The following is a 26114-nucleotide window of genomic DNA, read 5'->3' as shown; positions in this document are numbered from 1 at the left end:
CGGGCGGGGCAACTGCGCCTGTGCCGTATTCTGGCACTGTAATGCGTCACTATGTGGTTAGTAGACGTTGTGGATACTACGCTACTAACCACATATGTGACGGTAAACTAAATTTACTACGCTATTATCTGCATACGTGACGATAAACTAAACGTTTACACCTGTTCCCTTTGCATGGTTACCGCCCCTCCGGGAGAGGCGTGAACCGCACATGTAACGCCTCCAACCCGGGTTCATCCCCCGGGTTCCTCCTAGACTGTCTGGAAAGTTCTCTGCCTTCTTTGAGCGCCTGTCAGCTGCCAAACAGCGAGACAACGTGGACCTGAAGTAGTCTTGCACAAAGCCCGTATTTTGTTCGGTTGCAAGCGCGTCTGGTGCACAGCAGCGAGTAGCATTACAGCCAGCTGGAAGGCGGAGCGTGTGTTTTTATGTACATGTACAAGTAGTAAGGGAGGCTCGCGAAGAGCGTTGACTCGTTAGCTAGCTAGCTAACGTTAGCGTTGGCATTAGTCAGCTTGTTGCCGCACAGTTCTGGATAAGTCATTCAGCCGTCATTCCTGTTAGCTTGTCTCAGCGAGGTTTCACTTGTGGTGCATGTCAGTGTAGAAGGAGGAGGAGGAGGAGGAAATCTGCTTCTTGACAATGACTGCAGAAGAGCTGACAGGTGAAGGACAACACACCATCCCGATGGAGGGAGAGGACATCACACCAAAGAAAGACGGGGGTGTTTTAAAGGTAAAACCAGTGTTTACTTGCTGTTTCATTATCTAGACATCGCACTGATTATCTGGCTGCTCGTTGTTTACTCGTTGGGCTAGGCTAACGTTAGCTGTTGCTTACTAACCAGGATATAGCTCCAATAAAAGCAGCCAATGCAAGCTAACTGCATTGTTGTCAGGCTATTTGCCTTGTTTATTTTACATTGATTATATAGCTAAGTTATTGCCAGGGTGTTTGCAACATGGATAATTAATTAGCCATGTCGACAATACACTTTTCTAGAAGGCTCTGGAGCCTTGGAGAACGATCAATTGCAAAAGCTATTAATGCTGATGAACATTTAATATTCACACACACGCACATACAACAGGGTTTGTAACATGAAAGTTGTTCATTCACAATGATTTATTTGCAATGTACCAGACTGCACGGTGGTTGTTTAGGCCACTGTACCTTTACATGTTTGTGGAAGGCAATAAAAGACCAAATAATAAATAATATATATCTAATTCACTCAATGAAAGTCTGTCTCTATTTGTGCATTTTTTCCCAGCTGGTGAAGAGGGAAGGCACTGGCACAGAGCTGCCTATGACTGGTGACAAAGTGTTTGTACATTATGTTGGCACACTTCTGGATGGCACTCATTTTGACTCAAGCAGAGACAGAGGAGAGAAGTTTTCCTTTGAGTTAGGCAAAGGTTGGTTTCATATCTAGCAGAGACATGACATTTCGTGACATAGTTGCACAGCCAGTTCTGCTGATCCGTCCTTTCTGTGTTTAGGTCAAGTAATAAAAGCATGGGACATTGGTGTAGCGACAATGAAAGTGGGGGAGTTGGCCCAGCTCATCTGTAAGCCAGAGTATGCTTATGGATCTGCAGGCAGCCCACCTAAAATACCCCCCAGTGCCACTCTTGTCTTTGAGGTAAGATTCCGTAGTAATGAACTGTTCTGATGATCTATTATATACTTCATATCAATGTATTAATTTACATATATGCACACTTGTAGGTGGAACTGTTTGAGTTTCGGGGTGAGGACATAACTGATGAAGAAGATGGAGGAATCATCCGTCGCATTATCACTAAAGGCCAAGGATATTCCAAGCCTAATGAAGGAGCTGCTGTTGAAGGTAACATAAAACGTCACCATTGTTCCTTTGCCAACGTGTTTTATTTTGGTATTGGTATTTGCTATTGGCATGGCTGTAACAACAGTAATAGTAGTCAACTTTCCTTAGTTTGAACCAAAACATCAGACCACAGACCATTAAATATCCATTGATGATGTTGATGTGTTGCAAAATCACAGAATGGATATTTAAGCCATTCAAACACACCTAAAGCAAACTTGAATGAATGGATACAGAAATTGATACATTTTAAACTTAAAGTGATAGTTGGTGCTCAAGAGATGCATCAAAAATATGTTGACCCCATTAACATTGCATTGGCATTGCAGCTTTAGTTAATTGTAGCATGCAGTGTGTAGCTTGTGTAGCCAATTTTCATTTTAAGAGACTCAGGAGAACATTTTCTCTATAAACATCAGCTTATCAGAGTTAAAAGTCAATTTTAAAGGGCATAAACTGCTACAGTGCTTTCAAACTGGACTTCCTGTTTCGTGTTGCATATTCCTGATCCATTTCTGTGGTACTTACAACAACATGCCAACACCAGCTCAGTTCCTTTTGTTGGTTTGGGCAAAACATTGCGCATAAACATGACAGGGCTGCACATGAGAACAGATGCTGATCTTGGGTGATTGGTCATTGTGAGGAAGGACCTAGCATTTGTAACCAGTGGAATCCATTGTAATTTTTATGAAGTACAGCAGCCTGCAAATACTGTTCTGCAAACATTCAATTGCAGTTCTGGTGGGAGTGAACTTTGATACTTAAGTGTAACCGTCTGAGTGATGAAATTTGATATCCAAGGCACCAGTTGAACGCACCTAGGGGGTGAATGAAATCTCCTCAACTTCCTTGCTTTGTAGAACCAAATACCTGCTCAACTGGCAAACACGTTTTGTTTGAAGCTTTTTTTTTTTTTCTTCTTACTCAAGGGTTAGCTAAGGCTCAAATTCTACTTGTGTATTGATACTGACTAGTAGGACAAGCTAGGCAACATTGCTGTTATTAATCTGCAATAACATCACCTATGTTCTGTCTGCAATTTTCCATAGCTGACAACTCACTGCATATTAACAACTTTGTGGCCAAATCAAGAGTCTAATTTGTAGAAGGAGCTAACTGCAGCATTTTTCAACCTCTTTCAGTAACCGTGGAGGGCACTTACGAGGAGCGTGTCTTTGATGAGAGAGAACTAAAGTTTGAGATTGGTGATGGAGAGAATCTTTGCTTGCCACCTGGAGTGGAGAAGGCTATCATGGCTATGGAGCAAGGAGAAGAGGCACTCTTCACCATTAAGCCTAAGTATGATTACACACCTGTTTTACTGTAGTGATGTGTCTAGTTTATTGTTTTGCTATTCATGTGTGAATCTACATCTCCGATTTGCTACGTAATGCACATATTATTTCCAGGATAAATGATGAAATCTTGACAAATGTATTTTATTGAAAACACCATTGTTATTGTTTAAGTTTCAAGGATACTAACCTGTGACATGACAAAAACTTAAACTACGGAGGGATCTTTTCTAATGTTGAATACAATACACTACAATGCAAGAAAGCTTCTACCAGTAATACAACATTCACACATATTTGAGATAACGAATGATAAGTGTCTTTGATTTGTAGATATGGCTTTGGGAATGCAGGAAATTCAAAGTATAACATTCCTGGTGGAGCCACACTGCAGTACAAGATCAAGCTCTCAGCTTTTGAGAAGGTAAACAGATTCTGCACTGTTTAGGAAACACATGTCAACTTTAGTTGGCCAATTGAATATGAGTTGTGCACAGTGACCCCTCTAAGAAGTGATGAATATTTTCTTAAGGCAAAGGAATCATGGGAGATGACCACAGCTGAGAAGCTGGAACAGAGCGGCATTGTTAAAGAGAAAGGAACACAGTATTTTAAGGTATGCCCTTTAAGAAGCACATAGTCAAATTTAACATGGGTTATCACTTTTCTATATCTTCTAATGTGATTATTTTATTTTTCAGGAAGGAAAATACAAACAAGCATCAGTTCAGTACAAAAGGATTGTGTCGTGGCTGGAACATGAATCTGGTTTGTCAGAGGAGGATGAGAAGAAAGCCAAAGCACTGCAGCTGGCTGCACATCTGAACTTGGCCATGTGCTACCTTAAGCTACAGGAGCCAAACCAAGCCCTAGAACACTGCGACAAGGTATCAGTTTTATTTACCCTTAAGCTGGAGGCACAATTGGCAACTGTTATTTCATGATGTTTTAGTTTTGGCAGGCTAGAAACTTATGATTCTGTGAAAAGTGTTTTAATTAGTTTTTATGTCGAGAATAGAGGATAGTGGTACAAATGTATGAAAAACATTTTACTGTAACTGCTTGATTATTTGTGTTTAATACTTGAAGTATTTAATTATTCTCTAAACATGGTTCTAGGCTCTGGAGATTGATGATTCCAATGAGAAAGCTTTGTTCCGAAGGGGAGAAGCACTTTTTGGTATGAAGGAGTTTGACAGAGCAAGAGATGACTTTCAGCGAGTTCTTCAGCTGTACCCTGCCAACAAGGCGGCCAAGAGCCAGGTATAATGCCACTTGTCTGAAAGCACAATTCAATAATTCCTCTTGGGTCTTGTTTTCCTGTTTTGTCATCCTGACAGCTGAGTTCACAAATCACAGCATATTCAAATAGAGAAAGAAATGTGATCTATTATATACAGCCAAGACTCACCTGGAGTTCTATTTAGGCCTTGGTTATGCGGCAAAACGTTTGACCCCATAATTTAGTACCTATTCAGTGTATTGATCAATATTTTTATTATAATTCAAATTAGTATTTCTTAACCTAAAGGCTTCTTTTTTACTTAACATTTAATTAGGACTGCAATCAGTTTTAATTAAACTGATCCTGCTCTAAAGGTTTGTCATAAATCCATTATCTTGTGTTGACTTATGGCACCAACCAATGTAATAAATAACTAGGAGAAGATAAAGGTATTGAAATCAAAATACAAAACAATTATGAACACTTAGAGGCAGTAAAAGTTGTGAAACATGAACAAATAGCAAGCCTGTTGCTGAGTGTGCTGACTCGGATATAAGAATAAATCTGGTGAGCCCACACACATCAAGTCTCTTCAGCATAGTTGGGTGTATGAGCTGCAATTTAGCAGATAATAAACTTAATAGCAAGTCACCAGGAACTGGCATAGGATAAATGGGAAAGTCCTTGTTTGAGAAGTTTGGTCGTGAAGTAATAATATATAATGTATCTTCTGGCTCTTGCTGCACCGGTTGTGTGTCTGAATGTATCATTTTATTCTGTCAGGTGGTCCTTTGTCAGAAAAGCATCAAAGAGCAGCACGAGAAAGACAAACGCATCTACGCCAACATGTTCCAGAAATTTGCAGAGCGGGATTCAAAGGTAAAGAATTTGTTTTCTGCACCGGTAACAAGAGATTGGCAGGTGTCTACACTGTCTGTGAATAACTGAACAAGAAGCGGAAAGAAGAAAGTCATTTATGTGTTTTTTCTCCTCATGGCACAGAAAGAAACAGTGAAGGTGAAGAGTGAGAGCAAGGAGAGCAGTGACAGCGAAGAGATGGAGGTTGAGAATGGTGAAAAAGAAGCTGCAAGTGAAGCAAAAGCATAGATTAAGACATGACTGTGTTACGGTTCAACTGTATTCAAGAAAGACTTTTGTAATTTCAGCCATTTGTGTTTAAGGTGCGTGTGTGAGAGAGACTGTGTGTGTCTGTGTGTGTGTGTACCTGTGTTTGTGAGAGAGGGATTGACATTGATGCATGTGAGAACGAGGGCGTCAATGAGAGCACTGACTTTGAGTGCTCTTCGCAGACTTCTTTCTGTCCAAGTTTTTTGCTGTGGCAGCTAGCTGAGTAGGTTTGCCCCCAGTGATAGCACCAAGTTACAGCGAAGTTAATACATTTGTTCCACAATGTTTGTTTTGTGCAAATTTCAAACTAATTTCAGACCCTCACCCGTTAAGGGCTATACCACCCTACCACGTATGCTGTCCTTTACCCGTTATGCTATCCATCCAACCCTCCACTTATGGGCCTACTGATCAATTCCTGGAGCTGTGATGGATGTGTGCATACATGTGTTTCAATATTAAGAGTGCCTGTGTCCCAAAGTACGTATGTAGCCGTACTGTGGATAGGTGGAGTATTAAGAGGTTAGCCTGGAATAGCTGCCAGAGTCTGGAGCTTCTCACTCAGTCTGCAGATGGAGCTCCATTATAGCGACCAGGTTATAGGACTGTTCGCATTTGCTTTGGAAATATTGACTTTGTACTTTTTTGTTCTGAGTGTTGTGCTTGTGTGTCCTGTATTGTTCTCAAAATGATGACTACAACCAATTACTTAACTGGAGCATGTATATTGTAAAGCGGCTACCATAGAAAGGACATGTACTAGCTTCTTCTGGACACACTCAAGTAATAAACAGTTAAGTCTTAGACATTATTTACTGTAAAACAAAAAAAATGAACATGTGTATACCAGTTCAAGCTGTTGAGATCTGTATTAAAGAGGAACATGTGAGCCCTGTTCATTTTAGCTTCTTGAAATGAATTGGGGGGCCTGATTTGTAAAAAAAAAAAAAAAAAAAACAAGGTTGTGAGTTGTGTGTTGAGTTCATCTTTGTCTGTTGGACAAGTCACTGTTGGTCTGCTGTGACAGAAGGATATAATAAACAACATAGTTAAACTTGATTGTGAGTGATCTTACTTAATATGAAGTTAACCAGTTGATTTATCAGTTTCAGTTCGCACGTGTTTTTTATGCAGACTAATAAGTTTAGCTCCACTTTAACGCTGCCATGTGGAATAAATGATGTTATTTTCCTTCTTGCAAACTATATTTGAAATCCAGTTCCATCTATAAATATTAATTTATAGTTATATCTTAGACTGAAGCTGTAATATTTTTGTATAATTTCAAATAGGAATACATTTTAGACATTTTGGAAAAGTTAAAAGATAAATGTTTTCTTTCGGTATTGCCCGGAAGTGTATGCTAATTTTTAATTATTGTCTCATAGTTTACAGGCCAACCACCAATTTTCAACTTTCCTGCTATGGCTCTACTTTAGGGACTTCATTAAAACATCTCTCCGCTATTAGCTGACAAACTCATTCAGATGCCAGCATCTGGAGAAATGTTTCATCATTAGGGATTCATATGATGTCATCTGGAGGAGGAGGTAGACCAAGAGCAGACGACTTCATCTGGAAGCAAGTTGAAAATCGGTGAAGTCGCCCTTTAATGAAAAGAAAATGCTTTTAATCAAGAAAACAGAGATTGATAAAGAAACTTATTATACTTATTAGAAGGATCTTTAAATAAGACATCTGCGCAAAAGAAATAAAGAACAAATCAAATATTAAAAATGTTGCAGAACTTTATTTCCATTTATTTGCATGTGTTTTTACACTAATCTTGTTATTAAACTTTGTGTAATTGACCCGACGTTTATTAGCAGCAGGCAGGAGGTTGGAGACTTCCTTTCCTGAAGTCGGACACGACTTGATTTCATCCTGCAGCTCTGTCACAGGGTCACCGGTGTCATCTTACGGATGCGATTTCCCTCCGGGGTGATTACGGATCCGCGCCGCGTGTTCTCCACAGGTGGATGATAAAACAAGCGAGGGAGGAAATAACTGTTTATATGCACAATATAATTTATTCTGACTCAGCTTTATTATGGGGGTCTTTTTTATTTGGATTGTTTTAGTTTTGTTTTCTGAGGTACTGTAGGTGACCGAGTTGAGGAGGACAGGTGTAGGAAGAGCGCATTCACCTGGGAGGGTCCTGTTTTTTTGCAGGAGCCATGATTCTTTGTTCTTTGTTTGCTGGTTTGACGGACAAATAAACCACAAAAGATAGGTAATTTATTTATTAGTCTACAAGTTTTATCGTTTTGATTTTGGACCAATTGCATCCACGCAAATTATTTTTGTTAAGGATTAAAGTGTAAAATATTACTATTATTAATATAAATAAATATTAAATAAATGACAGTTGAAGGCGTTTAGTCACACGTTTAAAGTGTGGTTTGGCAGCTACATATGATGAATTCCTGTAAGAGGCGTTTGCAATTGTAGCCTCCACCTGTCACAGGTAAATATCCAGGTGAACGCTGGGCGCTGCCCGTGTTCACTGAAACCCAGAGCAAGATGTGTCAAGCTGGCTTCAAACTAAATGGTACTTCCGCTGCGGTCTTTCAAAATAAAACGGCAAATGACACTTGTTGACAGACGTCATCTTGATATATCAACATATAAATTGACTGAAGATATTTTATCGATATTATTACTGAAGCTGAAGACATTCAACGGCGCCTCTGACAGTAAGGACACATCAGTAATTTATTTTTTCGCTCTTCCGGCAGAGTCGTGCTTTTACTGCTGAAATCTGCTGTGCGCTGCTCTTTCCTGCCTTCGTGTAATTGTGCGTCTTGACGGACTTGTGAGGAGTGAATCTGGCGTGAGCTTTTCGCCCTTTTACTGTTTGTGCTGCCTCCAGACGGAGCAGAGGTCGCGGCAGATGCGTGACGCGCTGCGCGATAAGGAGCAACTGGAAACCTCTTGAAAGTTTTAGATGATCGAGAGTGCTCAGTGTGGATTACCGGGTCATGGTGGGATTTTTCGCGGGATGAAAGGAGCCACCAGGGGCCGTGCGCGCTGGGGATATCCAAGGCACCAGTAGAGCGCACCCACCGGGAGCAGAGGTTGGTGGCAAGCGGACGGGCTCAGGTCGGGCTCGGTCCCCTCCTGATGACAAAGCGGGTGACCTGACCGATGAGCAACTCGGAGAGAGGTTTCGCCGGAGAGCCGAGATGATCTTGGCGTTTTTCCCCCTGAAGAAACTGCGGCGCAACGGCAAATGTCTCCTGTTCGGGGCGATTCTGCTGGTCGGAGCCGTGGCGGTCTACCACGAGATGGTTGCTGCAAAGGCATGGAGCAGTGATGGCAGTAAGTTTGCAACAGATCCTAATCAACAAGTGTTTGTCCTGTAAACTTGTGCTGGTGTGAAACGGCATGTAGAAGACGCACAGACCCCACAAAACGTCCCGTGGCTCATTTGGCTTCACAATGGAAAGTGAGGAAGAAATAAACTTGCATAATGATCAGGCTGCACAGTGATGTGGAAAACCGACGTGGAACTGAGCCTAAATTAAACCTTAATTAACCCAAATAGCTATTTAATGCGCGCTTTATTGTGATTGTGTTGGTTTACATTTACAATTGTACAATTTTACAAAGGTATTTACTTGTTTTTGTTTGTTTTTAGATTATTGTAAATATGTTGAAAACATATGTCTACTTCAGCATTTTTTTAGGGACAGCGGTTTCATTTGCACATGAAACATGAGCCTGCAGCAGGTGAAACAACATGTCGATCTGCAGAGGTGTGTGTGTGTGTGTGTGTGTGTGTGTGTGTGTGTGTGTGTGTGTGTGTGTGTGTGTGTGTGTGTGTGTGTGTGTGGAGAGAGAGACAGCGTGAGGGGGGGGGATGGGGAGGTCAGGAGGTCATATTGTGAGTTTACACTCTGAAGGAAGTCTCGTCTCACACTGGCTAACCAAACTTCCTGCCCTTTACCTTATTTACACTTCATCTTTGCATCTGTTGTGTTGTCCTCACACCGAAGTTTAACATCAAGGTATCACCACACTGACATAGATGGAGGTAAAAAAAAAAAAAAAAAAAAAAGAAAACGAGTCGAGCTGGTTTTTGCCCACAACAGAGAAATACCAAGGCATGACACATACATTTTGAGCAAACCCTGACATGCGAACACATGCCTGAGACCCACACAGCAGGACTTCACAGTGAGACTTCATTAAGGGGAATGGCCATACATTGCTTTCCTACAGAGCTGAGCAGTGGTAATTATAATGTGTAAGAGAAGTATGACAAGTGGGCCTGGTATTGCACAATAAGCTCTTGTGTGGTGTTTGTGGCATCTAGGAAAAACTGCTTTAGTAGTCTTACTACTAAAGCACTTAGTGTGTAGTGTGACAAGTAATGTGATTTGACAACATAACGTGGTTTTCTGCAGAAGTTGTGCCTTATCTCACTTTCAGTTGTAGTTTCCAGTTGATTACAGTTTTATTTAATACTTACAGAACACGGTATGAGGTGACATATGTCTGACTCACAAATGAGGTGACTTCAGGTAATATAAAAGATTTAGATTAAAAAAAGTGATGTTTGTCAGTTTTTTAATATCTTTGAGACAGTATATTGTAATGTAGGAAGTTGCAGACAGTAATTCATATTTTCATCATTTGCATGACTCATTAACAATTTAAATTAGATTTCTTACACAGGCAAAACTTGCTTGTACTGTTGCCACATAACAATATCATTATTATCACCATTGCCATTAATATAACGTATACCTATTCAAACACAAGGCTCTTTGTTTTGGCTAGTGCCCAAATACTGATATCCCACAGTAGTCTGTGTGATTCTTTGCTCTCGAGAGCAATAAAAGAAGATGGCAGATGAAGTGAAATGCATGCGTGTATGCCATTGTTAGACTACGCTAAACAGCCTCGCAGAGTGTCTAATATTAGAAGTGTGTAGTCTTTACCAAATGCCTCTTGTTGTTGTTTCTTCCTGTGCACCAGGTCAGGAAATTTTCATCACCTATTAACTGCAGAAAAACAAAGTCTGGCAACACACGTTGCCATAGGAGCACTCCAAGCTTTAGCTCTGTAGTTACGGGTCTTTAAGGGATGGTGTGTTTTTTCCCCACATGTACTGCTGGTCACATGGGCATATCTGGCACTCACCAAACGAAATGCTGCAGTTAATAAATGTCTAAATGTGTGCCTGCGAGGGTCAGCGATTTTTATGTGGTGATCCTTGTTAAAGAGCCTTTTTAAAATATTCATTAGACATTAAGTTGTAGATGATAACTTTACCCAGGCTACTAATTGTAGATTGTGTCTTCTGTCTGCATTACAACACCTCCCCATAACTGTTTACTACATGTTGGAAAACCAACGTACGTACACACTATGTATGAATGAAAATGAAACACAAGAACGAGAAGACTGCACGAGCACAGTGGGAGACAAAAATACTTCTCTCTTGCTTTTCTTGACCACCGCTCTAGAATTACTTGCCAAAATTGGCTTTCATGTCTCAAGGGCGAGTGTCTCCACCCTGGCCGTAATGACAGACTCTGCGAAGTGCACAAGCACTGTAACTCCAGTTCACGCGCTGACACCGCACACTGTAATTTGAAAGATGGGGGAAGGATAGAAGAAATAATAATGTCAGCATCGGCTCTGCCAGAGACTTTAGCCAACACAGATGTGCTACGGAAGTTCATTGTAGGATCAGATGAGTTACAGTCACTGGTCATCAGCATTGAATTGTAACAAGTAAGAAGTGGGTGGGACTGTGTTGGGACACTGGGCTTCATTGTTTGAGCAACATAAACCCACAAGAAATGGATGGAAAAGCATCTTGCACAAGACCGTAAATCTCGTATTACCTAGACCTACTAATGAGCAGCAAGCAAGTCAGATTGATGACACTGTATTTGATTGTGATTTTCATGGAGCATTTGCTGATTTTCTTAATAATGTACCATTACTAGTAGATTATACCAAATGCTAATGTTTGTTAGAACTGTATTGTAAAGCCATTATAAAGGTATCAAGGAGCTCAACTGCCAGGTAAATCACTAATCTCTTTTAAATCGTAAGAGACCATGTGATAGTGTTGTCCAGAAGCGAACTGCTGCTGCTGCATATTTGTCAGGCCTGCTCTGATCTGATTGTTTTGATTCACCACCTCAGGTATGAATCCTGATACTGACAGCAGCTGGAAGGGAGCCATGTTTGACGAAAAGGTAAGGCAAGTGCATGGAAAAATAATCATGTTGTCCATATAGAAAATATGGTGATGCAAGGGTGTGTGTTTGAGCAGGGAGAGGTGGGAGAAACCAAAAGAAAGTGATAGACTTTGATCTGTGATTTCTTAGGTGAGAAGAAGCCAGCATCCAGACTATATGGTGGATTCAGCTGATTGGAGCAACAGCTATACTCCACAGATCTGGAAACCAGAGGTGTGTGTGTGTGTGTCCACAGTGCTTGTATCATCGCATAGTGACCTCTTTTAAACTCTGAACAACCTGCCTGGTCCTGCCCATTCCCTTCCACCTCAGAGAATTTACCCCTGTTTACTGTGTGTGTGTGTGTGTGTGTGTGTGTGTGTGTGTGTGTGTGTGTGTTTTCAGCAGCATAGCAGCTTCCACTGCTCTGCATTAGGCTACGGTACAGTGCAAATATACTGTATATGCACAGTTACAGTTTTCCTCAGTGTGGCTCTTTTTGGGTGATGATTCTCTAAAATCATTAGTTTGAACTATGGAACCATTAACTCAAAGTAGTACACCCCCCAGTGTGGGCTGATGATAATGTTTTATGTTTTTTAAATGAACTAAATCAGCCAAAATTCTTTTCTTTTGTTATTTGATGTATACAGGCAGCGCACTGCACACTTCACTGATGGAGATTTAGACACATTTTAAACGGATAAAATTGCTATTCCAGCTAAAGCCCAGACATAAAGCCTAAATAACACCTGTGGAGAGACATGAAATGGAAGTCCGCAGCTTCCCAGGAAATGTGATGTAGCTCGATAGGATCTGCCAGGAAGACTTACAGTAGACAAACACTGAGAATATATGCCTACTGTAGATGCCAATGAAATTTCACATCTCTGTCTTATTTAGTACTTTAGTAGTAGGACAAAAAAGTAGCTGAAATAAAATAAGATTGAGCTTGACAGCAAACGAGCTCCCCAGTGTTAAGTGCCCTTAAGACGAGGAAATGCAAGGAAAGAGGCTTGTTTAATAATTACTAGCAACATAGAGCTCATGAAGTGCTTTCAGTCATACCTATTGTCTGACCCTCAGAACGAGGGTCATACTAACATTTAACCAACTGTGCTGATGACAGCAGAGTGTTTAACTTGACCACTAATGAAATTCGATTTACTGGAGTGGTGTTAGTGAGGCTCGGGCGCTGACCAGCACTATTCTGTCCGATCATCAGTCAACACACACACACACGTATCACATTACACGGCCTCTCTGGCAGATGTCACCGAGGTGTATGTTTACAGGGCGTCTGGGTTTCTGATGAAACTCGGCTGCTGCTTAATTTACGCGTGTGTGCGTTCTAGTGCAGTTCCTACTGACTCTCTACTTTCACTGAAGGAAATCTATCCATCCTCTGTCTGTGCATAAACCTACAGAATCCTTATCGGGTAAGTTCTAGAAATATCAGCCAAAATAGTAATTGCTGAAATGCTTTGGTGTCTCTAGCCCTAATTCAGACGAGGGATTTGCTATTGCCGTGAGCAACAAATTAATTAAAATTAAAATAAGAGATGGATATTATAAAACCTGTTTGTAACCGGTAAGCCAACTCTTAAAGTAAGACAGTTATACACAGGAAGAGGGGTGGTTTATAGGAACGGGATGACAGTTGAAACCAGTAGTCCCGTCATTGTATTTTCAAGGGGTTTTTAAGGAAGTGTGTGATGGTTTTTGTTTACTAAGTAGTGAGGTCTGGTCATTAATCGTGCCACTTCTGAACGACACACCAACAATGGTGTGTATACAGCACTCCCATCACATTCTCTTTTTTCTTCCGGCAGTATAAGGGCCAGGCCAATCTGCACGTCTTTGAGGACTGGTGTGGCGGCTCCACAGATGACTTGCGCAAGAACCTGCACTACCCACTTTACCCTCATGTGAGAGAGACCTGTTTTGAAAATTATGTTCAGTGGTTAATTAACACTTTTAACCTTTTGAAGCAGCGATCATGCTCTGGGGATCTCAGTGACGCTCGTTTAGTTTTGTACAGGCTGAAATATCTTAGCACCTATGGGATTGATTATCAAGAATTATTTTGCAGAAACCACTGAAATGCATGTTTGATAAGAAACAAAGATATAGTTTTATGTATTCATGTATTTGTTTTTAAGTGATGGATATCTGATTTGTGGCTGAAGCCTTTAGTCTTTTGTATTGTTACACCAGAGGAAAACACGATCAAGAATATCCTGTCACGTGTTTCCATCTATCACCCTCTCATGCATAGTTTGTAAATAATAACACTCAGAGGTGCATTCTACAACCACATGCTAGATTGTCATGTCCCTGGAGCCGAGATGTACATTATCTGTAAGACATCATCATGGCTGATTTTCTGTGGTTCCCTCTCCTTTTTTCTTTTTTAGTCCAGGACTACAGTGCAGAAGCTGGCAGTCTCTCCCCAATGGACAAACTACGGGCTGAGGATATTTGGTTACCTACATCCATTTACCGACGGTATAACATTTCCCTTTACATCTAGTTCATGTCTATTAGCATATTTAGTAAATGCATGTCTATCTCTCCCTCACTCTGCCCTTTTGTTTCCTTTTTTCTCGCTGTTCCTCAGGACAGTTTGTGTTTGCTTTGAGCTCTGATGACAACTCTGAACTGTGGCTCAGCACGGATGACTCTCCCCTCAACTTGCAGTTACTGGTGTGGGTCGGAAAGGTACGCATATCTTTCATCTTCTCAAGTACTTGTTTGACGTTTTTTCATACTTGTGATGACGTAATACTTATTCATTCGTGAACTTCCTTTTGTCAGACTGGCAAAGAGTGGACAGTCCCAGGCGAGTTTGAGAAGTATGCCAGTCAAACTTCCAGACCAGTTAGGTACGTTTTTGACTGATCCACAACCACCATCAACAAAGTCAGCAGTAGAACATGCAGCATGTGTGTATTTGCATGTCTTTATGTAGTCTGCATGGACAAATTGTAGCGCAATACCATTTTGACCAATCCTTACAACTTCACAGTACCATTTGAGTGTTTTAGCGTAAGAAGTATGTTAGAGTACGGTGTGTGTGTGTGTGTGTGTGTGTGTGTGTGTTTTAGTTTTACAAGTACAAACCTTTGTCAAAACATAACCTAATAACTAAAGTGTGAGCACTTCCATGTAAAGATTTGTATGCCTTTATGGGAAACCATTGCAGAAATGTTGAGACAGTAAAAACTCAACATGACTGTTGCATGCTGGAAAAAAATAAACCACTGTTTCTATTACATAGCATTATAGCGAGCATGCTGGAAAGTTCTCTCACACAGTGTGTCTGTGGTTTACTGTCAGTGGGCAGGAAATTTTGTAGACTTCACAATCTAGACAGATTTGGTGAGTTAGAAGTAGCAAAAAAGAAACCTTTAAATTACTAATACTGATTAGGGTTTACCTACTGTGTGCCCTCTTTGTGACCTTTCAGTTTCTACCTCTGTTTTCTTTTTTTTTTTCAGAAACTATACAGATGGACAGAAAGCAAAACATGCAGCATTTTCAACATTTTTTATTTTATTTTGCAGTAATCAAAATTAGCCTCATCAATTGAGAAAATATATAGTATCATCTTAATCAGGCTCAAGAGGCCCTGGAGAAAAGAGACCAGTACACAGATTTTTATCAGACTGTGTGAGCTGCTGAATCCTTTAGCTAGATCAGCAAGAAGCAACACTGATAGTGTTCATAACGCTAAATGCTTGTATATCTTTGAACCAGCTCAGGTTGTGTCTGATATGACTTTCACATGAGTATGTTTTTGCTGTCTTGTAGACTGTCTGCTCAGAGGAGGTACTTTTTTGAAGTTATCCACAAGCAGAACGACAAAGGGACTGACCATGTGGAGGTGGCGGTAAGTAGCTGCGCTCAGCACAGAGTCGCAGAAAACTCTCTTTTTAAAGTCTGCGTTCATGTTTATGAGCAATGTGACTAATGAAAAGGAACAGACATGCAGTTCTTCATGTTTATTTTCACACAGTGGAAGCTTCTGGACCACAGCTTCAGGTTCATGGTTATTGAATCCAAACACATCTCCCTTTATGTCAGTAAGTACACACACATCATTCCTGCTGGCTGAGAAGACATTATTCAGTGAACCTTTAGTCGCTTCTAGTAAATCTGCACCACTCGGTGTCTCGCAATCCAGCACAGATTTGTTGTAATGCAAGGATGCTTGGAACTGCACAGAAAGTCAGTGGTTTTGTTGCACCATAAACGGCGAGCCCTTCTCTTGTTCTAAAACCTTGTGGGTTCATCTCACAGATGATTCTGCCCTGTTAATGAGTGACGTAGTCCACATACCACAAACGGCTGCAAGCCACCAACACACCCTCACAAAACAGCACAATGTCGCAGCAGACATACTGAAGGAAGACCGGCGAGACACTTTTTACCGGGGTGAGAGACGTCTCTTTGTTGCTCTATTTCTCACACAGACAAACAAGGATGCAAGAATTGTGCAAAGTATTTCCTCCTACTGAATGCTCAAACTAATCTTATCTTCTAATCTGAGTGATGTGTTTGTTTGCAGTGCCTTTTATAAACAGCAAGTTCCTGCAACGTGTTCTGCCCGACTGCTCATACCAGCCCAGCTATACAATCAAAGACTTTCCTCTGGTCCGATACCAAGGACTGCAGTTTGTATGTGTTTATATACTTTTCCTTACTTAAATTTCTACTAGTTGAGCTCTAGCTCACATTATTCTTCAGAGCTCAGGGTATTTAAAGAAGGCAGTGTTGGAATTAAATAACATGTTGAAAAAAGCACACAGCAAACAAATTTAAATTGATCTAAATTAGGATAGCACAGCACATTATACTTATCGCTTCCTGAAGAGCAATTAAAGGGCCTTCTATAGAGAGATGTATGCCTTTTCAAATAATATAAATAATATAATAATAATAAATGTAATTTACCACAGGTGGACTTGAATCAAGGTGTAGAAACATCTCAGCAACAATCAGCAATAAGGCACCTTATCTAAATATCAAGTGTTAGTGTTATAGATCTGATAACTTATATCAATGTGGCATTTAACATTTCTAAAACATCACTTTGTCATTACATGATGCTGAGTGTAGATTAATGAGAAAAAGGAAGGATTTGGACAATTTGTAGTATCATGCTGCAACATACAGTAACAAAACTGAAAAAAGTGAAGGGGGTGTGAATACTTCCCCAATGCACTTTATCTAATCTCTGCATACCTCCCTGTGCAGAACTCTAAAAGTAAATCATCCTTGTCATTTCATCTCGACAGGTCCACATGTCGTATGTCTACCCGAATGACTACACGCGACTCACACACATGGAGTCAGAAAACACCTGCTTCTACCCCGGGAGTTCCTACTATATAAAGATGTGAGACAAATGGCTCAAATAAATTATCGATCCAGGACATAAGCAGTAAAACCTACTGTGATACTCAGTACCAAATGAGAATACAAACATTCAGTTGGCATTTTATTAGATACATCTAGCGCCAAATCTTGTTTTCGTATGTTATGTGGTGAACAGCTTGAGTGTGTAGTAGAAGATGGGAGGTAGAGCAAAGCAGAGTTAGAAGTAAGTTTACAGCATGACAAACTGAAGGTGCTGCTTCTTTCAGTCAACTGATCAACTTTTACACAGCAGGTCATCATATTGTGCTGTTGTTGTTTTGTTTTTTTGGCATGTCATCTTCCAGATCTTTGCATAATTGTGTGTTTTGTCTCTTTATCTCCAAGGTTTGGTTTTTCTAGATACATGAGACTAGACCGCCCTGATGCACAAATAAAAGCAAAGGCAGTCAAAGGTATTTTATACTTAAATTAAATCACATTTTTCATTATAAATCCGTCATTTTCCCTCCTTATGTGTCTCTGTTTCTGGCAAATGTTAGATTTTGGTTTCCACGGGAGGAAGACGGTCCTAGATGAGGAGGATGTGTTTGACAACGAAGCCTATCAAAGAGAAAAGGAATCTAGGCCGGACCAAATAGATAACGACCAATTACGAGACTATGGAGATGATTATGATGATTATGTTCAGAAACGCAGGCGCAAACTCTTTTTCCTGCAAGAAACTAGCAACAACACCCTGAGCTCTTCAAATACAACACTGCACACAGATCAGTTGAAGGGGAGAGCAGAGAAAAACCATGACCCACAGCATCAGCCAGGATCACAGAAACCAACCAAACATCAAATGCACCTGCAGCAAAACCAGACAAAAGAAGAGGTCCCGGTTAAAAAGGTAGAACAGAGAAAACCAAAAGCAAAAAGACGACCAAAAAGACGAAAGGTAAAATCAGTAGAGGCGTCTTTGAGACCAGGACAGAATAATCTACAATCCATACCTGTGGTCAGAGAACAGCTCAACTCTGAACAGAGTCAGATCCAGAAGTCTCGTAAAATGAACCATACCCAAATCCAGAGCTTCGAAAAGTCAAAGCCTTTGGAAAGAGACACCCCTCTGCCTGAAAAACCCATAGTGGCCATGCATCAAAATGTTGTAACCAAGCAAAAGGAGATCCAGCAAATTGCCAAAAAGAATTTTCATTCTCAGGAAAGAGACACCACCAACCCCAGGTTAATTCAAAAGGATACTAGAAAGCGCCTCAGGGATAAGGCAGTAGAGTTCAACATGCCTCGGCAGCAGGATTTAGACAATAGCATCCATAAAGGTAAGGGGATCGCTAAAGGCAAAATGGGCAGAAAGTGGTCGGATACCAAAGTGGAGGATGACCAGGTTTACAACAGGGCTGAGAACAGGAGAGACACTAGGGATAGTGCTCCGTGGGGAGCAGAAGGCGACTTTGAAGGTGCAGACGACGAGGATCTTACGCCTGCACCGGTTTTTGACACTGAGGTCAATTGGAGCCAGACGTTCCACGTTAACCCCCTGGACTTTCAGACACTTCGCTCGGATTGGATCGACCTACGCTGCAACATTTCTGGCAACCTGCTGCTCCACTCCAGCGACGCTCTCCCCGTGGTCAAGGCTTTCATGGACCAACTCAATAAAAAGCACAACGGGTAAGTTATGTCTATTTGCTTGTGCCTGTGCATCACCTGAATCATGAGAGGCGTTTATGTCAGGAAGTTCCTCGAAGGAGAATCTCTCCAAACAAATGAACATCCACTTGAGTCTGTATCTCTGCATGTAGCTTGGTGTGGCTGTACTTAGGCATAATTGGTAAAAACATTTTTGTACTTTCTTTGTCAGTCCAGCATGAGCAGTTTTTCTTAATGAGCTATTTGAACAGTGGACTTCAACACTGTTTTGCTGACCTCTCGCTGTATAGTTCTGATCCTCTTTGTCCTTACAGGCAGTTCACATTGGTGCGTGTGGTTAACGTTGTGAAGCGCGTGGACGGGATCCAGGGCAACCGCTACCTTCTTGAGCTGGAGTTGAAAGATGCGAACGGCCAGCTGCTGCGTCTCTCACAATACATCTACACTTTGAATCACTACAGCAGGCAACACAACAAGGACTTCAGAGTCCAGCAGTCAAAACCTGAGCTGATGCTGTGCAACCCAGTGGGCTTCCGCTGGAATCCCGTTGCCACTGTCCATTTCATAGTGCCAGGTACTATACATCCCCATGTAACAAAGCTTATTCTGTTCACGCAACTTTTCTTGTGTTGTCCTTTTAGTGTGCTTCTTTTTGTGTGGTTGCTTCTGTTTTGCCTGTTACTGTTGGCTAAAACATTCATCATCATCATCATCTCTTAAAGTTATTTATTTGTTCTTAAATAATTATTTCAGTTTTATTTTTCAACTATTCTTTTTGACAAATGTACCTGTTGTAATATTGAGATGTATGGATTTCTGTTTTTGCTATTTACTGCAATACTGTTTTACATTGGTATATAAATTTAATGTAGTATAAATACTACATATGATAACCAGCACTTAAAAACATTGTGCTGATGAATGTCAGAAGACAAACAAAGCACAGAAATGTTCTGACTGTCGCTATTTTAAAACCATAGGCCTCTTTATGGTTTCTGTTTGTCTGTGTCCCCCTCAGTGAAAAACCAGGCTCGGTGGGTGCTGCAGCTGATTGCTGACATGGAAAAACTGTTCAGAGAAACTGGAGACCCCAATTTCAACCTCATCGTCGTTGACTATAACAGCACTGACATGGATGTGAGGAAGGCTCTACAGAAATCCTCACTTCCTAGGTGTGTGTTTTGCGTCATATTCACACCAAACACAAACTTGTGAAACTTCGTGTATATTTACAGTGGCAAGAAAAAGTATGTGAACATGCAGCAACGTTCTTTTTAGTAAGCAGCAGCTTCCTTTGTGGTGTCCTGCCATAGACACCCTGCTTGTTCAATGTTTTACTTACTGTAGACTCAGGAACACAGATGTTATCCAGTTCCAATGATGCCTTCAAATCTTTGGAATCTTTGGTGATCTTGGAATCATTTTGACTGGCTGCCCACTTCTTGGTAGAGTAACCACGGTCGCATTTGTAGATGGTTTGCCTTACTTTAGACTGCTGGGTTTCTAAAGTCTCTGACATCTCTGTGTAGCTTCATGTAAATCAACTATTCTTGATCGTAGATCCTCTAAGAGCTCCTTTTGGCGAGAGATAGCTCACATAAGCATGTCCTTCTTGTGCGAAGAAAAGTCAAGTGGTTTTTGTTAGTCGAAGTAGCTCTAGTCCACACCTCCAAATTAATTTTCTTCACTTAGGCTAACACTTGACTCCATTATTCTAAGGGTTCACATACTTTTTCAACTCTCACTGTGAGGTTTTTATGGTAGCTCTCAATAAAGACATAAAAGATCTGACTTTAGGCACGTTATATTTGTTAATACAAGGGAATTCAGTAAACTATGAAATTCATACTTTTTCTTTTCTTTGCCACTGTATATACTGTACTATAATTATGCCTGTTTAATTTTTCAGGTATGAGTATGTGAAGCTAAGTGGAAACTTTGAGCGGTCTGCTGGTCTGCAAGCAGGTATCAACCTTATAAATGTAAGTACTACAACATTCACTAGGAAATGATTAACACGATCTCCATTTGATTAACAATAATGATCTTTTTTCTTTATCTTGCCCTCTTGGATTCCACTTTAGGATGACCACAGCATAGTGTTTCTTTGTGACCTCCACATTCACTTCCCTCCTTCCATCATCGATACCATCAGGAAACACTGTGTGGAGGGATACATGGCCTTTGCTCCCATCGTCTTGAGACTAGGCTGCGGAGCTACACCATTAGAGGCCAAAGGTACACAGATAAAATTCATTTACATGTCACCTCTTGAAGGCCCAGTCTTAGTTGGACAGCAAAGAGGGAGACAGAGAAGAGATGTGTTCTTGGACAAATATAAAAAGATGGGAGTTGTTCAGTCTAAAATACTAAGAAACTTTGGTTTAGATTAACGTGGTTAACTGCTGTTTCCAGCCATTTCTGTGTTCTCAGTGTATTTATTTGTACAAATGTTAAGCAGCAAAAGTGTTTTCAGTTTTCTGCATCAGTGCTCCCTTTGTTTTTAACTTTCGTACTTCTCATCCATTTGGGAAGCCTACTCTTTGAAATTCACATATTCAGTGTTAGATGAACAGGTGTGTGGCTCCAGAAATGGACAGGAAAGTATAGTTTTCTTCGACACACAGTTAGGCAAATAGTCTGTACTGACTGAACCTGTTTTAGTGAATTGAGTCCTTTATTCTCAACATGTTTTGTCAAGTGGCAGGTTTTAGTTCATAATAACATTTTTTTCACACTTATGATAACAGTGAGATCAGTAGTGTTTGGGGAAAGTGCAAGAGAATTGCAGATGTAAGCGTCACCAAATTTGACTGGAAATGTGTGTGACTACATGGGTGCAGGTTACTGGGAGGTGAACGGTTTCGGCCTGCTGGGAATCTACAAGTCAGATCTGGACACAGTGGGAGGAATGAACACCAGGGAATTCAGAGATCGCTGGGGAGGAGAAGACTGGGAGCTCCTCGACAGGTGTGTTCCTCACTTTCTAAATGTCACTGCATGGAGTTATGTGTTGCTTTTAAGTTTAATTCTATTTCCTTTTGTTGGCTTTAACATTTAGTAGAAATATCAGCCTGTTGTTTGTTCATGCATTTTTGTTTAATTCCCATAACTGTCAAAATGTATTAGGTACACCTATCTACACTAATGTTTTCTACTACAACAGTCCTGCAGTTCTTCATTAAGATGATAAAGCTTAATGTTTGTTGAAAAAGTCTCAAATGTGTTAATTCACCTGTTGTTTTGCTGTGAAACACAGAGGTGTGTCATTTGTTATAGCTTGCCATCAATAATTAACCAATATTATAAGTGGGATGGACAAAACAAAACATCTCAGTTCAATCTGTCTGTCCCATACTTGCATTACCGCTTGTAGCAGATGGAGATGGAGGAAAGACATTACAAATACTGTATATTCTAAAAACACTGAAATCAAAATAACCTAATAAAAATGCTAAATACGCTGTTATGCCTCAGTATAAACTAATGCCTGATCTATTTCACCCAATATTGCTAATGATAAGAAGGTTTAGAAACCTCTTTCACAAAGGCAAAACTAAACAAACTCTGTTTTCCGTGCCCTAGGATCCTCCAGGCGGGACTGGAAGTGGAGAGGATTTACCTGAGGAACTTCTTCCACCACTATCACTCCAAACGTGGCATGTGGAACCGGCGAATGTCTCCCAGCCACAGATGACCTTGTCACCTTGCCGTGACATCACCATGGTTACAACCACAGCACTTTAGGGCCAGCGCTTGATTCCCGCTACATAATCGTAATACCTGCTGAGATAACAATGGCAACATGGGAGTGGATGCTGTCTTTGTAAAACAGCAACTTACAAGTGGCAGCAGTGAAGATTGTTGCTAAAGTGATACTACTGATAGGCTCAGAGTTTAGTCCACTGAATGTACTGTTGACTACTAAGAAGGTACTGACTGACGAGGGCCGTAAATGAAGATATTGCTGTGCACAGTGTTGTGCACCACTGACACCATGGCGTTCTGCTCGACTGCTTGCAAGAACCTGATGATTCAAAAACACAATGTAAATCAAGTGACGCTGCACACTCCAAGGACATATACACACACAAGTGTCTTATACTATAAAGATCACAAGTCTTGCACACGAGTCTTAACCGGAGGAAGAAATGACTTGTTTTATTTGTGACTAAATGGAATATTTGTATATGACAGCAGATTGTGAATATGGTAAACACAGCCTTATTTGTCATGTTGTAAATTATGGAAAAGTTTATATTTATTATTTCAATGTTTGAGGATTTGTGTCATGAAATGATGACATTTCAAAAACTTCAGTACCTCAGTTGGCCTTTAGAGCACCCTCCCCTCTTTGTTCTTTATATATAGATATATATGTGCATTTTGCAACGTGCAAGTGCAATTTTTACAGACAAGTCAGGACACACCTTAAATTAGAAAAGAATATTTGGGTGAGAGTTGGAGTTAATTTTAAAAAATGACTTTAATTTAGTCAGGGTTGTGTTGCCTAGTGTATCACAGACAGTGGCACATGAAATGGTGAGCTAATATCCGTAAACTGAACCAGAGCATTATTGTAAGGATTTTTAGTATGTTGTCGATGTCGGGAAATTCTCTGCACATTGTCACTTATCAAAGATGATACCTGACTTGTGCAGAAAAGGATTTGATTTTAACATAACAATCTAGTGAAAATGTCTGTAAAAACAGCATTAATGGCCATTATAGTTCTAGTTTTAAAGATTTGCTGTTTTGTGTTTTTGTTTTTAGTTTTTTGAAATGAACCAATCGGCAACCAGGGAACTCTGTGAAGGTCCAGTTTTACTAGATAATTTATGTCAAGGAGGCCAGTTCCTATTCTTTTAATTGGGTTACCTGTTGAATCTAATTTTCGTTTTGTTGTGAATCTCTGGTAAATGTTGTTTTCACTGTCAAGAAAGTAATTTACATAGGGAATTGTGGATAGGTGGGCGATGTGTATTTCGTGGTCTATTGTTTTTTAAGATAAAACTAATGGTAGCATTTTCTATTTTCTCACATTCCAGTTGAACGTGTGCCTTTCTTAGTGAATTGAAGTCGATTATTGATCTTGAACCATTTCATATGTCATTTACTCAACACTGCCAAGAGTCGTGTGAGGATTCTTTCCCCTTTTTCTTGTACCAAGCTTTTGCACTTTTGGTTTTGCCAGAATGTTTGCTTCTTTCCATTTTCTTGTCACTTTTACTTCACATTTTATAGGCTACTCTATTGTTTTTAGATATACCTCCTCCCTCTCTTTCTGCTGGGAGCTAACCTCTGCCTTATTGTACAGTACAGCGGGGAGTTTCTTCTCTCAGGGACAATTTGTTTTCCGTTTTACACTGCCTTAACAAATCTGTAGAATAAATGTCTCTAAAAATATATTTTCTTCTTTTGTTTGTTTTGCAAAATTCTGAAAAATGCGAAATGAAAAAACATTCTGACTTTAAAAAATAAAACAAATATAAATGATAAGAAGTTATCACATTTTATCGGCAGCTTTTCAAATGTAGGACGTGTTTTAACTGATATTCTGTGAATCTGTCTGCTTATCACTGGGTTTGGGCTTATGAACAGTTTTGATAATTAGCTGTTTTTGCCTTTAATCGATTCGATAGTCTCGATTTGAGAATCTCATTGGGATGTATATCACCTTTTAAAGTCATTAGGATAACTCAAAAACTAGTGTAGTTCCTAAGGTTTTACATTTATGATTCTTCACAGCAAGGTTTTGCAGAAACTCTTGACCACTGAACAGAATATTTGGTTATTGGGAATTGTAGGCTTGTAGAAGTTAAAGGTCTATGCAGATGTTTCTGTATTTTTGATGATGTTGGAAAAGTGTCCTGATGTAATGTAGCATAATGCTACTTCTCCGTAATATTACTCTTTGCCAAAAACATATGGCAATTATCGTCAAGTCAAACATCTGTACAAATTGCAGTCAAGTGTAAAACCATCAAGTGCTGACACCACCGTCAAGTGCTCTTCCAAAACAAACAATCTAGGGGATCATATCAGAACTCAGATACAGAGGGGGTTTTCTAGTTTTTGCATTTGCTGTGTTTACGCTGATCCATCCTCACGAGCAATTTTAAATTCCTTATGGATTGCTTTCTCCACCTCGTCACCCTCTGTTATCCACCCTCTATGCTACTGACACCCTGTGATGTCACTCCAAGGACAGTAGCTGGTGTGTGACAGCGTTAACTGTTTATTACTGGTGAGGAATTCATACCACTCAAGAGGAAGTTTAAGTACATCCTATCTCTGACAGTAACCAGCTACAATACCCTTTTTAAAACTTTATAAAAGGAGCATTCAATGCAATTCAATTAAAATTTTAATTAAATTTTGTGACATTCCAGTATTTCCTCATCATCAGAGGAGTGTTGAATCTGTTCTTCTTCTCTTGCAGCTTTCTCTGCCTTCAGCTCTTCCACTACATGAGTCAACGAAAGGATCTTGATATTCAACATGAGGAGAGGTATATAGGTGTATAGAATTTTATTTGTAGTTGTTACCTGAAAAGGAAACCATTTTATGGACTGTTTATAAAGTTACAAATAACATAGAGATAACAAATTAGTAGTCATAACTGTTCTTAATGTTGCTCGACAGCAGATATCACATTGTCAAATTCTACAACCTTTCTCATGCTTTGTCTGTCATCTACACAATGTGTTGCACCCACTACAATGGTATGGCCCACACAAAGGTATGGCTGGATCAACCAGCTGGGGGACCAGGATGCAAAGAAGTCCTCATTACTTAGAGCACCCAGCACAAAGTAACTAGCACTGTCTTTGTATTACAGTTTGAACTTGAATAAATAAAATAAAATTAAGGTCTGAAACAAAGGAGAGGTGAAATACAAATATAATCAAAATGCAAATAATTGACACTAAAACCAAGGCTTTTGGGGAACTTGGAAGAAAAATATATTGTTTCCTGGTTGGAGAATATTGTCAGCTGTACAAGTAAAAAAACAATGTTAAACAATAACAGTTACCTATGACACTAATGCTGTATTTCTCCACTAAATCTCTTAAGGTGACAATTGTCTCACTTCATCAGACTCTTGTTACCTGAATGATGAGGAACCTGCGTGTTACCTTTGCGCATGTCCAAAACGAACTCTCACGTTGCATTTAAGTCTACTGCAAAACAATTTGTATCTGCGTACGTTACTGCGCAAAACACACCGAAGCAGAGAAACAAAAAACAAAATCGTGTCAAGTATATGTATATACTTTCGATTTTTACAAAATCATCAATACAATTTTATTTAGTTACTAATTGGAGGAACATCAGTGTGGTCGGTAAAGGCGAAAGGGCACATTTACGGGGCG

At 40.1% G+C, this 26114-nt stretch overlaps 2 protein-coding genes across 2 annotated transcripts; both read left to right on the top strand.

Annotated features, from left to right (window-relative positions):
• The first annotated feature begins 262 nt into the window (after nt 1-262).
• On the top strand, nt 263-6562 carry fkbp4 (FKBP prolyl isomerase 4). The gene is made up of 11 exons (XM_026366398.1): nt 263-735; nt 1274-1418; nt 1503-1645; nt 1732-1852; nt 2998-3154; nt 3484-3574; nt 3683-3766; nt 3852-4037; nt 4270-4413; nt 5159-5254; nt 5378-6562. The coding sequence occupies exons 1-11, from the start codon at nt 643-645 to the stop codon at nt 5480-5482; spliced, it is 1365 nt and encodes a 454-aa protein (XP_026222183.1). The 5' UTR covers nt 263-642; the 3' UTR covers nt 5483-6562.
• Nucleotides 6563-8346: 1784 nt separating this feature from the next.
• Nucleotides 8347-24146, top strand: b4galnt3b (beta-1,4-N-acetyl-galactosaminyl transferase 3b). The gene is made up of 20 exons (XM_026365475.1): nt 8347-8824; nt 11669-11721; nt 11854-11937; nt 13536-13631; nt 14121-14211; nt 14324-14424; nt 14521-14588; nt 15517-15595; nt 15722-15788; nt 16006-16140; nt 16274-16383; nt 17004-17104; nt 17470-17537; nt 17625-18759; nt 19053-19312; nt 19757-19910; nt 20648-20720; nt 20823-20976; nt 21582-21708; nt 22324-24146. Exons 1-20 carry the CDS (start codon nt 8689-8691, stop codon nt 22433-22435), a joined length of 3204 nt encoding a protein of 1067 aa, XP_026221260.1. The 5' UTR covers nt 8347-8688; the 3' UTR covers nt 22436-24146.
• Nucleotides 24147-26114: the final 1968 nt, after the last annotated feature.

The sequence above is a fragment of the Anabas testudineus genome, chromosome 6 (genome assembly GCF_900324465.2).
Source record: "Anabas testudineus chromosome 6, fAnaTes1.2, whole genome shotgun sequence".
Lineage (NCBI taxonomy): Eukaryota > Metazoa > Chordata > Actinopteri > Anabantiformes > Anabantidae > Anabas > Anabas testudineus.
The sequence above is the reverse complement of the archived record's forward strand: the minus strand, read 5'-3'. Positions and strand labels throughout refer to the sequence as shown.